This window comes from Sinocyclocheilus anshuiensis, unplaced genomic scaffold (assembly GCF_001515605.1).
Source record: "Sinocyclocheilus anshuiensis isolate Anshui unplaced genomic scaffold, SAMN03320099.WGS_v1.1 scaffold605, whole genome shotgun sequence".
Classification (NCBI taxonomy): Eukaryota; Metazoa; Chordata; class Actinopteri; order Cypriniformes; family Cyprinidae; genus Sinocyclocheilus; species Sinocyclocheilus anshuiensis.
Genome location: NW_015539865.1, coordinates 686,602 through 700,145, shown reverse-complemented (window position 1 = coordinate 700,145; position 13,544 = coordinate 686,602). Strand labels below are relative to the sequence as shown.

General features: G+C 35.5%; 1 protein-coding gene across 3 annotated transcripts in view; it reads right to left on the bottom strand.

The window, feature by feature from the left end:
• Positions 1-13,544, bottom strand: part of LOC107684987 (probable phospholipid-transporting ATPase IM) — a 26,494-nt gene that overhangs the window by 10,462 nt on the left and 2,488 nt on the right. The window contains exons 1-11 of one of the 3 annotated variants that reach the window (XM_016481394.1): positions 6,833-6,889; positions 6,617-6,690; positions 5,862-5,944; positions 5,528-5,586; positions 5,092-5,205; positions 3,975-4,073; positions 2,906-2,967; positions 2,106-2,178; positions 1,906-1,976; positions 1,645-1,727; positions 441-599 (exon numbers count right to left, since the gene is read on the bottom strand). In XM_016481394.1, the coding sequence (XP_016336880.1) occupies positions 441-599; positions 1,645-1,727; positions 1,906-1,976; positions 2,106-2,178; positions 2,906-2,967; positions 3,975-4,073; positions 5,092-5,205; positions 5,528-5,586; positions 5,862-5,904 (763 nt within the window). In that variant the 5' untranslated portion in view covers positions 5,905-5,944; positions 6,617-6,690; positions 6,833-6,889. Of the gene's footprint in view, positions 1-440; positions 600-1,644; positions 1,728-1,905; positions 1,977-2,105; positions 2,179-2,905; positions 2,968-3,974; positions 4,074-5,091; positions 5,206-5,527; positions 5,587-5,861; positions 5,945-6,616; positions 6,691-6,832; positions 6,890-13,544 lie in introns of those variants that run through there. The other 2 variants (XM_016481393.1, XM_016481392.1) reach the window with 2 other exon arrangements.

Here is a 13,544-nt window from a genome sequence, read left to right as displayed (position 1 = left end):
AGTATGGTAAGGGGCGTAACATTTCCGTCACATGCTTGAGGTATTCGGCCAATCACAATGCTCTGGATAGCTGGCCAATCAGAGCACACCTCGCTTTTCAGAATGATGAGCTTTGTAAAAATTGACGTGTTTCAGAAAGGCGGGGCATAGAGGAGAAACAATAATGTACAGTATGTGGAAAATAATGTGTTTTTTGAACCTTAAACCGCATAAACACATTTCATTACACCAAATACACAAAATAATGTTCTTTTTAGCAACATCATATGACCCCTTTAAAAGTCAGTTTCTATCTAGTCTATTTAGTCTATGGGCTGGCAAACCATTTTACACCCTCAAAAGCATACACCACACACATTCTCTGCAGTAATAAAGAGGAATTGAAATGGGACACCAGACAGCTCCAGAGCACACACCACACATCTGCCTGAATTTATTACCTGCAAACAACACCAGGCCAAAACACCAGTCTGTGTTTCTGAGTGTGCAGCCCCTAAGCAGGACTCGCTCGTTGTCCAGAGAGTATTTCTGTGTGCCGAATGTCAGCGTGCCCATAAAGCGATCCAGACGGTTGTTAGGAGGCTCACAGTACACCTCCCCTGAAGAAAGCACAGAGAAGACCAGAGGAAAATGTTATTGCTCAGAAGTTGAGAAGATTTGAGAGTTCTCAGTTACATTTCATTCATATGAACTTTTTTGTGTGTGAATGGCATAGCTCAGATAATTTGGTTTTAGGAAAAAATTATACGGTTGCATTTATTTGAGCAGATTTTAATATCTTCTGAGCACAAAATGAGACTATTGTTCTCGTTTGAAACTCTACAGGAGACATGTAAGCTGGGGTTTTACTCGGGAGAAAACAAAAGTTTTATCTTGTTGTCTAGTAAAAAAAAGTTGAGATTCCTATTGGAGAACACAGCAAACAAAAAATAAATAAAAATAGGAAGTAGTACTATTTTCCATATTTGTAAAAGCCAAAAAAGTGTGTTGCTGACTCCAATTCATTTTCTAAATTATTAACTAGTAAAGACTTCTTATGAGATTAATATCTGTATGAAGGAGAGATGCTGGAAGAATGATCAGAGTAGGCAGGGTCAGTAATTGTTTATATTTGGCCTTTGGCTCTCTATGAATGGAATGAGTATGATCATGGAGTAACCCAGACAAATGACAAAATCTCACAAAACTCACACACACATCTCTGATGTGTGTCCCTCATCATTTGTATAGGATACAATTTCAATTTTATTCTTTAAAATAAGGCACCTTCACACAACCAAATTAAGGCTGGTCTGTGCCTTCTCAAAATTCAGTGTAAAGATGCAAAGCTGCATACTGAAAATGCCAGACTAAACTATGCCTGCTCTGACTCTCCTCAGCTCCTAGTATCAAAATATATAGTTGTAATTGCATTTATGCATCTCTGAGCAGCATTAAACAGTCTGTACTTGTTTAATACTTCATCTTGTAACTAACCATCTACCCCTTTGGTTACCAACATTCTGTAATCTTCTTTTGTGCTCAACAGAAACTCTTATAGGTTTGGAATAACTTGAGAGTAAGTAAATGATGACAAAATTTTTATTTTTGGTGAACTATCCCTTTAACTAGATCAAGGAATTCTCTCTCTCTCTTTCTCCTCACCATTGAATGCAGCCAAAGCCTCTAAATAGTCTCCCATGTCTCCTGTTACAGTCAGAGCCTGTTTAACCTTCAGGTTGGTTTCTCTGTGTGACAAAAAGCGACAAAGAAAACATAAGCATGAAATCAGGCATTCAGTATTCCAACTTTAAAAAAAAAAATTCACATGAGATATTTCAGCTTCATTAAAACAACACAAAGGTATTTGATATAGCTGCACATACATAAACACAACAATGCTTCTTTTCTGTTTCTTGTACTTACCCATCCAGCTCCGCAGTTTCAATGTACACTAAGTTGAGAGGTTCACTGCTGGACAACAGCAGCAAATCTGCCTGCGAGGAAGATACAGAGAGACAAGGTGATGTTAATTTAATATCAATTTACATCTGATCCTAAATCATTAAGTAAAGATATACAGTTACATTACATTTAATGTAATCTAAATCTGTAAAATGCATTACTGTGACAAACTGGTTGTTCTCCAACTTTATGATGTCTCCCACTTGCACATTCATCCATTTCTCGCTTATCAGTCTATTTTGAAAGAAAGAGAACAAATTATGTCTAACGCATAAACAACATCATTCTGATTTCAACAAGTTGCAACACTCAGGGTGTGTGGGTCATGTGTTTCTATTTAACTCAACATAAATTATGAAAGCACATTCTTTGATGAGGGACCACCAAGAAAATTATTTCAAAAATAGAAATCTGAGGCATCAATCAAGCAGCCATTCATTTTGTGTGTAATCTAAAGAACATCATGAGAACAGGTCAGAACAATAGGAAGAACCTTTCAATGCGTCTACAGCTGCGTCCTGTTGTGACTGATGTGTTTGTTTTGTAGTTAGTTAAAAATTCAAAGCATTCCAGGTTAACAGTATGAGGAGAAGAACACTCACTAAATCCCACCTTTCAGTTAAATGGGCCAAAGATTTGGGCTCTAGAAAGTGCATGCACATTAGCTGAACAAAATATGGAAAAAATGCACCTGGTTTGAGCTACAGTATAGCGGCAAAATGTATGAAACCATTGATAGTATTAGTGATATGATAAATATTACTGAGACACTCAGGTCATGATCATATACTAAAACTAAAGTTGTATAAACAATATTAAAAAAAAAAACGTCTTGACGGCAAACTGTTGAACCCACAATAGCTCTGACTGCATTTGGTGTCATGTGAAATTCATGTTTGAAAAAGGTGTGTAGGTAACAAGACTGACAGAGAGTGACAAACAAAATTTGACAGCCACTCACTTTCCATTGATAAGCACATTCACTTTACGGTTATTCACCTGCCTGTCACTTCTGTGGCGATTCTGTCAGAGAAAAAAGAAAAAGAAAAAAAAAATCATGTAGGAAATTAAATAAATAGCAAAAAGAAAAATGTAACAGAAGCTCTCATGGGATAAATTAATTTTTGAAGACAGAAGAGAATGCCAAGACCTTCTGCATCCAGAAACGAGCTCATCCCAGTTTTTGAAGGCTAGAGAGGAGGGGCGAGGAGTGCGATTCCCTAATTCCCCTCCACTCCCCTCAGTAGGAACATAAGGACTATTGTATTCCTACTGAGGGTGAGGTGGCTCCTGCTAACTGTATCAAATTTTCCAGTCCACCTCTGACAAATTTTAGATCCGTAACCTTTCGCGTTACGATTTTCTGCTGCTCAGAGGAAAGTTTGCTTGATGACGCCTGTGTGCCAAAGTAAAGGGCATTTAAATTCGACGTGTACTGAGTATTGTAGTAAAAGCTGCCAGTCTCATTAACTAAATGTCAGTTTATTTCCATGAGCATGGGAAACCCAGAGTTAGCTCTGTTTGGGATCTGGCAGAAAGTCTGGAGGTCCTCTGGATCACATTGGGACAAAAGAAATGACTGGTGGTGCAACGCTATCCAGTACTACGTGGTATAAAATAATCAACAAAATGTTGCAAACCTGCGTGACTTTCTTTCTACTGCGAAATACTGCTTTCTAATGTTGGTAGCTAAACAGTTTTTGTTCCCATTGACTTCTATAGCTTGGACAAACAATACAATGGAAGTCAGTGGGATCAAAACTGCTTTGTTATGAACGATCAACATTCAAAATATCTTCTTTTGTGTTTAGCAGAGGAAAGAAACTCAACAACATGAGGGCGAGGAAATGCTGACAGAATTGTCTTTTTTGGGTGGACTATCCCTTTAAAGGAATAATTTGGCAAAAACAGTCTAATCGCAGTCAGATCTTGCTGTTTCCTCTCAGGAGGGGAAAAAGAAAGAAATACGAACAAAGAATAAATAGATCTTCAGTTTGTTGTATATAGTCACATGTGATGTGTGTACTTACAATATCATCAGTGGCATCTTTGGCTGCAGTCACTGTTAATACTAAGACTAGAGGGACGACAGTGGTGAACCAGGACAGAGAAGAAATAGCAGGAATAACCTACGAAACAAAAAATGTTAAAGGGGTCATATGATGCGATTTCAATTTTTCCTTTCTCTTTGGAGTGTTACAAGCTCTTGGTGCATAAACAAGATCTGTAAAGTTGCAAAGACTAAAGTCTCAAATCCAAAGAGATATTCTTTATACAAGTTAAGAGTTAACCACGCCTACCTAAAACGGCTCGTTCTAACACGCCCCCACATGTCTACGTCACTATGTGGGAAGATTTGCATAACGCCGCCCAAATGTTCACGCAAAGAAAGGCGGCGTAACTTTTTATTCTCGCTGTAGTATCTTTAAACCGCATAAACACATTTCATTACACCAAATACACAAAATAATGTTCTTTTTAGCAGCATCATATGACCCCTTTAATGTGCTTTGAATGTGGGAACATGATAAAGTAATGGCAACAACATACATGTAGTTACTGTATTGTGAGCCAGAGACGTTGCACAAATATGAATGTGAGAAGTCGTATATGACTGCGTGATTTGAGCTTAAGAAAAATATATTTATGATATGATTATTGTCAGTTGTTGATCATGTAATTTTTTATTGTTACAGTCTCTCCATTCATTTACTAGTGTCTATGGTCGCTGTACTTGCATGAATGGAAAGAGCTGCCCATGATGAGTAACAAAAATGGCTGATGTCAACTGACTTGCCTCAAAGTCAAGGCTAGTAAAGAGCGAGTAAATGAAGTTACAGGGTCATGAGACGGTCATTATTGTGCAAGAATCCAGTCATTTAGAATGTGTGGGGTGTAGGCTTGATACGGGAAGTCAGGGTCACGTTACAAACACATTCTTCACAATATGCATGACTAAACTAAATATGACAAACTGAGGAAACATCCTGAAAGAATTTCACTTCCTTTGAATTGGACAGACTTTGTATTAAAATCCCTATTCATCCATTTATTTATTTTATAGGTACTAATGGAAACATATTATGAACATATCAGTCTTGCAAACTGTTGCCAGTGCTTCACTCAGTAAACTTGGATATTACACACCTGTAGGATGAGCAAGAAGAGGAAGTAAGCATTAGCGATCCTCTGGAACTGCTCAAACAAGTTGAGAGGCAGAAAAGTGAAGGGGTTGTATTTGGAGGTCTTGATGGAATTGGTCTTCAAGAAGAAAAGATGAAAGATGGTTCAATAGTGTTGTTCAGATATCATGATTCATGTGGTGATGTGGTTTGTCTAAAGATTACACATGCTGGAAGTCATTTCCCAATATAAGTAATACGTGATGAAAGACGATGACAAATAACAAGTGTTTTTTTAATAGAAAGGGATCTAAAAATAACTGCAATCTGTTAGGAGGAAACTGTTTGGTGGATATAATGTCATGATGACACCTACGGTATGTCATCAGACAAAACATAAATGTTAATTTTTGTAGGTTTGAATTAGCAATTTTCTGTCAATTTTCTGATTTTATACTCACAGCATATTTGAATGATGAGTTAAATTCTCTGTCATTTGCTCTGATTTTCCTCTCCACCTCTAGAAGAAAATATAGAGAGAAATTGTATATACTCTTTACAAATGTTAGGCTTGGTTAGGTTAGGTTAGGTTAGGTTAGGTTAGGTTAGGCAAGTTGATGAGCCAAAGTGTTTGTCAGGATGCTCAAACAAACAAACATTTCAACAGCACCACAGCATTTAAACTTTTGGGGAAATCAACCAATGAATACATCACAACGATGACAATTCACTTTTGAGTGATGAAAGATTGGTTTGATATTGTTCTGATGTCAGAGCTGTATGTCGTGCATGTACCTTTTTCTTTCTTCCTTGTACAGTCTAAGCCAAAGAATGACATGGCTTCCTTTCTTCCTTTTCAAGGATTAATCATAATTTCTCTGAAAAAAAAAGAACAAAACACTTGTCTGGGAGTTGTTTTCTTTTCAGGAAGAGTGTGTAAACTGCTTAATGATGACGGTGATTCAAAATGATCTTTAAGCACTTTTTGTTTGTACAAAAGCACCAATACATCCTGAGTTTTTAATGGATAAACACAACTGTGGCACACTATGTATGCAAACAAACAGACATGAACACACTAATACACAAGCGTTCAAATGTTTAGGGTCAGTAAGATTATTTTTCAAAATAAATTCATTCTTTTTATTAAAAAAGGGACAGTAAAGACAAAAACTGGCATACTGGCATAAAGGCTGCTGAAAATTCAGCTTTGCCATCACAGAAATAAATTCTATTTTAAAATAAATTGCAATAGAAAAGTTATTTTAAATTGTAATAATATTCACAATATTACTATTTATACTGTATCAGAAATAAACGTAGCCTTACTGAACATAAAAGAACATTTTAAAAATCTTACAGACCCCAAACTTTTAAAAGGAGGTATATTTGCACATTTACACACCACACACACATTTCAAGTTGAGGAAAAAGCACTTATGAAACCCGCCCATTGGCCACAATTCCAGAGTGACTTCAGCACAAGAGTTAATTATAGAAACCGTGTGTGTGTGTGTGTGTGTGTGTAAGAATGTGTGTTTTAAACATACAGCACACATGCTAGAGCAGCTCTGGAAGGACTGTTTTCCACTGCGGCCACAGCTTGGTTATGCTATCCACATCACTGGAAAAAAACAAGTCATTATGAAAACCAAAAATAAACATTTAAGGGGTTACAAATCAGTACATGTCCTACTCAAGTTTAACTGGAAGCCTTAAAGGGATATAGTTACCCAAAAGTGTGAATTCTGTCATCATTTACTCACATGAATGCAGTTTGAAACCTGGGTGACTTGATGACTTGAGATTAATGGAGCATAAAAGGAGATATTTAACTGAATGTTCAAGCTGCTCACTTCCATTCAATGCTAGGAGACAGCACTGAATAGACCAGATAAAGCACTGTAAATGTATCATAAAAGTAGGCCATATGACAATTATTTGAGAACTATGTCAGAAAAGAGAAAAAGTAAATAATTATTATAATTTTGTACTTTTCTTCATAAAAAGCCATCATATAACTACTTTCATTGGCCTTTTTGGTGCTTTTTTTTTATCCTTTTTGAGGTCTGAATGCCCCATGTCATTGTATTCTTTCAATGTATGGAGAAAAAAAAAAAAAAGTTTGATCCATAAAAGGAGATATTTAACTGAATGTTCAAGCTGCTCACTTCCATTCAATGCTAGCAGACAGCACTGAATAGACCAGATAAAGCACTGTAAATGTATCATAAAAGTAGGCCATATGACAATTATTTGAGAACTATGTCAGAAAAGAGAAAAAGTAAATAATTATTATAATTTTGTACTTTTCTTCATAAAAAGCCATCATATAACTACTTTCATTGGCCTTTTTGGTGCTTTTTTTTTTAAATCCTTTTTGAGGTCTGAATGCCCCATGTCATTGTATTCTTTCAATGTATGGAGAAAAAAAAAAAAGTTTGATCATTTATCATCATATTTTTGATTCTACATTTCATTGTAATCTGTATAATCAACATACAGAGTCTTTACACTGCAGAATCTAATTTGCAATGGAATGCATAAGACCTTTCCCACTCTAATTGTCAGTAATGACTGAGCCCAAAAAAAAAACAATTACAGCATGTACTGAGACAGAGACAACACCCAAGCCAAATGTGCAAACTTTGTGAAGTGAATTCTACACAGCAGCACAAGCTGCAGGGAGTGATTTACAGCAAAATAGGCAGAATAGGACAGAAATAAGGGGGTCACTGAGTGAAAAACAGTGCAAGTGGTTGGAAAAAGAAAGACATGAGTCCAAATAAACTACAGAAACAAATACAGGGGGTTCTGAGGGGGTGCAAAATGACAAGGCACAGGCCACAGCACGCACACATAAAAAACACATTATTATGCAAGTATATGTTTGCAAACACGCATGCTACAGGAACACCTGTCTCACTGCCACCACAGTAAGGTTAGGCTGTACCCTCACTGTACAGCAAAACAAAAAAAAGTAGTCACTGAGGAAACAATAAAAAAAAAAAAATGATTGAAACTGCCATTTTAATAAATAAAAAAATATATTACATAAACGTTACATGTGCAAGACGTGCTTAATGAAGTAAGGTGTGAGCAGAAGAGGAAAAAAGCAGACAAAATCCAACCACAAAAAGAAAGAGGCAAAACTTTCAGTTTTAGTAATCCCATACTATAAATCATCCCCTCGTGCTCTCCCAAGCACACACTTGCCTTGCAAATTCCAATTACAGTTCTGAGAGTTTTTTTGAGAAATTTAAATTGAGGTTGCGGAATTGCAAATTGAATTTGAATTTAAAGAAGAAAAATGAACTGTAATTCAAAGACAAAGTTAAAATGCTTGAAATAGAGTTATTTTATGTCCAGCATTTTAATTTAAATCCCAGTTCAACTTCCTGTGGGTTGTGCTAATTTAATTCAAAATTAATTTCAAAGGTGATTAAAAATGGTGACCATATACATATAAATTCTAAGCAGAAAAAAAAAATAGTTATAGGCACACATCAACTGCCCTATAAAGAATTTAAGGCAGCACCTAGAAAATCCTCACTCAATACTCTAACCTTCCTCTCTTTGGAAGGAAAAAACAATGACTGGCAATTTTACAAACACTGTCTAGAAGTCAAATGCAGTCATATGTGTGTGTGTGAGTTTTCTGAGGGGCTATTGTGTGCACTCTCGTTTTCCACCTTTGACACAAAGCCAACATTAAATCTTTTTTCCTGTTTTCTTGTGAAATGTGATTATAACACCATCCCAGTTTTGTTTTAAAAAAAAAAAGCAAAGCAAATGAGTGTGTACACATGCGTGCCTGGCTTACATCTGAGTGAATTCAAGTTAAATATGCATACAAAAGAAGTAAGATCCTGTCTCCTGATGAGCTTTGTGTGTCTCAGAATACCCCACATGCCTGTGTGTGTGCTGGCATGCTCTGGTCACTATTGTTCCACACCACTTCAGATAATTTACAGTGCCCTGAGGGGTATTTGACTGTAAACTGGGCCATAGACGTCATAACAAATTCAAAAGAGCATGCAAATGAATGAATGAATGAAGTTAAAGTGTTACATGCTATTACTTTTAATAAATATTGGTTTTAATTACAAAAAAAGATAAATAATAGGACAATTTATGAGGGTGTGAAAACACAGACACTAAAACCACTTAAGTGGTTTTGAAAGTAGGGCAATTCATTGAACAAGGGGTTCTTTAGAATACCACTGAAGACAAAAGTAAATGTCACTGTGTGTCTACAGTGTATCTATGTATCAATATATCTAATCTAATCTAATCTAATCTAATCTAATATAATATATACAAAGCAATGCAGGGTAACAGTATAAACCCTGAATGCACAAACACTAACAGTGCAACTCAAACTCAAGTCTGGTTAATTGTGAGGGAATGGAGAAAAACATTGTGAAATGCAACATTTTGATTAACTGCTGAAAGATCATACAATAGAAGGAAGTGCTAATGACAAACAAGTGAACACTTGTACAATGCAGTCTCTGTACAGTCTGTGGGAAAGCTAAAAGATTAGCAACAAGTGCAGCACTAAACACTAAACTATCAATATACTATACAACATTCAAATTGATCACTGAACTGTAATCTGCATTATAAGTGTCAAATGGTTTGGTCTGGAGTCTCGATTGCAACACGTAGCTTATGTTGTTTACCACATGCATCTCAGGACAGTATAAAACATGCAGCGACTTGCAGCAGGATTTGATCACTGAACTGTAATCTGCATTATAAGTGTCAAATGGTTTGGTCTGGAGTCTCGATTGCAACACGTAGTTTATGTTGTTTACCACATGCATCTCAGGACAGTATAAAACATGCAGCGGCTTGCAGCAGGATTCCTCAGAAATGCAGTAACTGCCTAAAACTCCAGTCTGGAGATGACAGCAGAACAGTGCTGGGAGAGATTCTTTGAAACTGCAGTTTGTCAAGTTGCAAGATATGTGTAAGTTAGAGCTACATTTTAATAGTAGTTAGTTACAATACAAGCTACTAACAAAAGGTAGCCTACCAAACAACAAAGCTGTTAATAGGCAATATCTTTTATAATTATCATATCAAAATTTAATCATAGCTTTTAATCACACATTATTATGAATGAATGAATGAATGGATATCTATGAGAGTGATAGCATCAAACTTGAACAGATACAGTTATACAGCTAAAACTAGAAAACATACCAATATAATGGATTAAAAACAAATCATTTGTAATGACATGAATCCATAAATATTTTACTCTTATTATTGTATAATAAGAATATTAATTCATATAATATTATATTTATTATTTTGGGGGAAAACTACGGTCACAGTACTGAAAAATGTAGTTAAGTTAGTAGCATGGCTAGTTAGTTACTTCCAAATACCACTGCTGAAGCCCGATGCTTAAAGTTCAATCTAAACCAAAAAGTAACCTCTATACAAATATTTGGGTTTGCCAGATGTTTTCTTTCCAAACTTGGCTAACAAAATGTTTCCTTGAAAATGTTTTTCTTTTAGTTATGCAAACATCATGTCACACGCTAGATTAAAACAGGTCTGGAACATCAAGTTAAGCTTTAAATTAAATCTGCGTTTATCAAAGTGTCCCTCAGATATGCAAACCATGCAAAACTCATCCACAGAGCTTCAGGAGGTCTGATAGGTTCAACTTGAATCAGGCCAACAGAGGCAAAGGTGGCTAAGACTAAGATAGACAACTTTCCCTGTAGTTTACATATTAAATGGCTAACGAAGGAACGTTATCATTAAGCATTGCTTTCCAAGCAGATAATGCACTGGGACAGTGCAGGAAGCTCTTAAGAACCTCTAGTTATACATTAAAGGCCAACACCATCATCTCTGCCAAACCTGTCTGAAGCAGACCCTCGACTAAATGTCTGTGTAGTGAGCCGAAGGCAACAAAACGTGAAGTGTGCCGCTGTTGCAGTGGGATTTCATCATTTCCTCCGCTTCACTCGGGGGTGCAGGAAACATGCTGATTGACTCAGTCAGAGGCGGGCATCATGGGAAGAGCCATAGGATGGGCAGCTCAAGCTAAAGAGCAATATAGGTTAAAACATCTCACTGGAGAGTCTATACAGTAGATGTGTGAATTGAATTAGTAAAATGTCCCAGTGTGAGATGCTTGGCATTTCTGGCCCTGTGATGGAGATCTGATTAATGATGGCAGCTGAGTACTGTTTCAAGTACTTTTAGCAATTTCTGTGTGGCTGCTTACTGGTCTCAGCTGGAACTCAGCTACTTCTGTTTTATCTGATTTTACTGAAATCCCCTCGTGGGATTTAAACATTGAACATCTAAACTTCCTTATCTACTTGTGTTACACTTATTCATACTGATACATAGATTTTTTTTCAAGTAGCCTTAAATTACACTGGCTTCCAGTTATATTTAGGATTGATTTTAAAGTACTTTTACTCGTTTATAAATCACTCAATGGCCTAGGACCTAAATACATAGCAGATATGCTCACTGAATATAAACCTAACAGACCACTCAGATCATTAGGATCCAGTCAGTTAGAAATACCAAGGGTTCACACAAAATAAGGGGAATCTGCTTTTAGCTATTTTCCCGCCTGCAGTTGGAACCAGCTTCCAGAAGAGATCAGATGTGCTAAAACATTAGTCACATTTAAATCCAGACTCAAAACTCATCTGTTTAGCTGTGCATTTATTGAATGAGCACTGTGCGACGTCCGAACTGAGTGCACTGTATTTTATGTATGTATAATCATTTTCTATTTTGAACTGTCTTAAATTCATTTTAAATCAATTTTTAAATCATTTTCAAAGTTTTTAAATTCCTTGAATTTTATTTTTGTGATAATTTTTTTATGATTATTTTACTTTCTTTTATGTAAAGCACTTGAATTACCATTGTGTACGAAGTGTGCTATATAAATAAACTTGCCTTGCCTAAATGAGCTTGCTTGCATTTGAACACCTAGCCAATTAATAATTTCATCTTAAAAAAATGTTTAGTAAAGGCATTAAAGCGATAAATCACAACTAAACTGAAAATCTATAAGACAAGAGCTGATGAATAATTCAGCCGATCCTTACAACGGCACTCAGGTATAGCAAAAGGAGGAGAGGCCTCTCATTTTACCAGATAAAGGCATGTCATGTCTAATGACCTTTTAATTATTTATCCATTAACAATAACAGCCTGTCAGAGAGATAATCATATCTGATCAGACAGAGCCTGCTGTGTGTTGTCACTGCATTATTTATCTGCTGTATTTGACCACGAGTTATATGGGCCACCGGAGGAACTCGGGGTCATGCTACAGTCACAGAAAACACAAAGCCATCCTACACATGACAAACTCCTGAACCTGAGGAGAACCAGACTTCAGAATGTACTAAACAAGTCTGGAGAATATGTCCCAGTACAAGACAAACATTTGAGTTTTCTTGCTTGATTTTTACAAGTCTGTAATCAACAGTACTAAATATTAAATACAAAAACAAGCAAAACATGATCCTACACTCTTAAAAATAGTTATACCCTATGTACTGGTCTTTCAAAGAGCCCAAAACACAAACAATTGAATATTCTTTTAAAAGGTAGATATAAATATACACTACCATTCAAAACTTTGGGGTTGGCAAGATTTAAAAAAAAATGTTTTTGAAAAAAACTCATGCTTACCAAAGCTGCATTTAATTTTATATATATATATATATATATATACAATTTGACAGAATCATTAAACTTTTACAGAGAACAGTTGGTATACTTCCAGTTTTACTGAAGTAATATGATTTTAAGGATACAGAGCTGTGACAAAGACTTTTTAAATATGAATGAGCTAAAAATGGTAATTAATCTCAATAATTAGCTTTGGCCTTTAACCTCACACGAATGGGTCATATCTATAGCTAAATGATTTTGGCATCAGAATATGGCAGTGTTTTTGTAATTCTGTACAATCAGTGATGTTGCAAGAACAGTTCTGTTTTTCTTCCTTCATATGACACTAAGTGAAAAGTTTTAACTCTGTTTATGCCATGACATAGATTTTACTATATTGTGTCAGATGTATTTAATTATTAAATGATGTAAGCTCGTAATTGCACTGTATATGCATAAGCATGTAAACAAAATAAATAATAACCTGCATATGTTTTGTCTGCTTTTTAATAGTTGTTGTGCTTCAAAAACAAATCACATGATCATCACTATAAATATATTTTTATATTAATTATATTTATAATAAATTCAATGCAACTCCATACGTAATATATATATACATATACACACACACACACACTACCGGTCAAAAGTTTGGGATCAGTAAGACATGTGCATTTATTTAATCAAAAATACAGAAAAAAAACAATAATCTTGTAAAATGTTATTACAAATATAATGGTTTCTATTTTAATATCCTTTAAAATATAATTTATTTCTGTGATGCAAAGCTGAATTTCCATC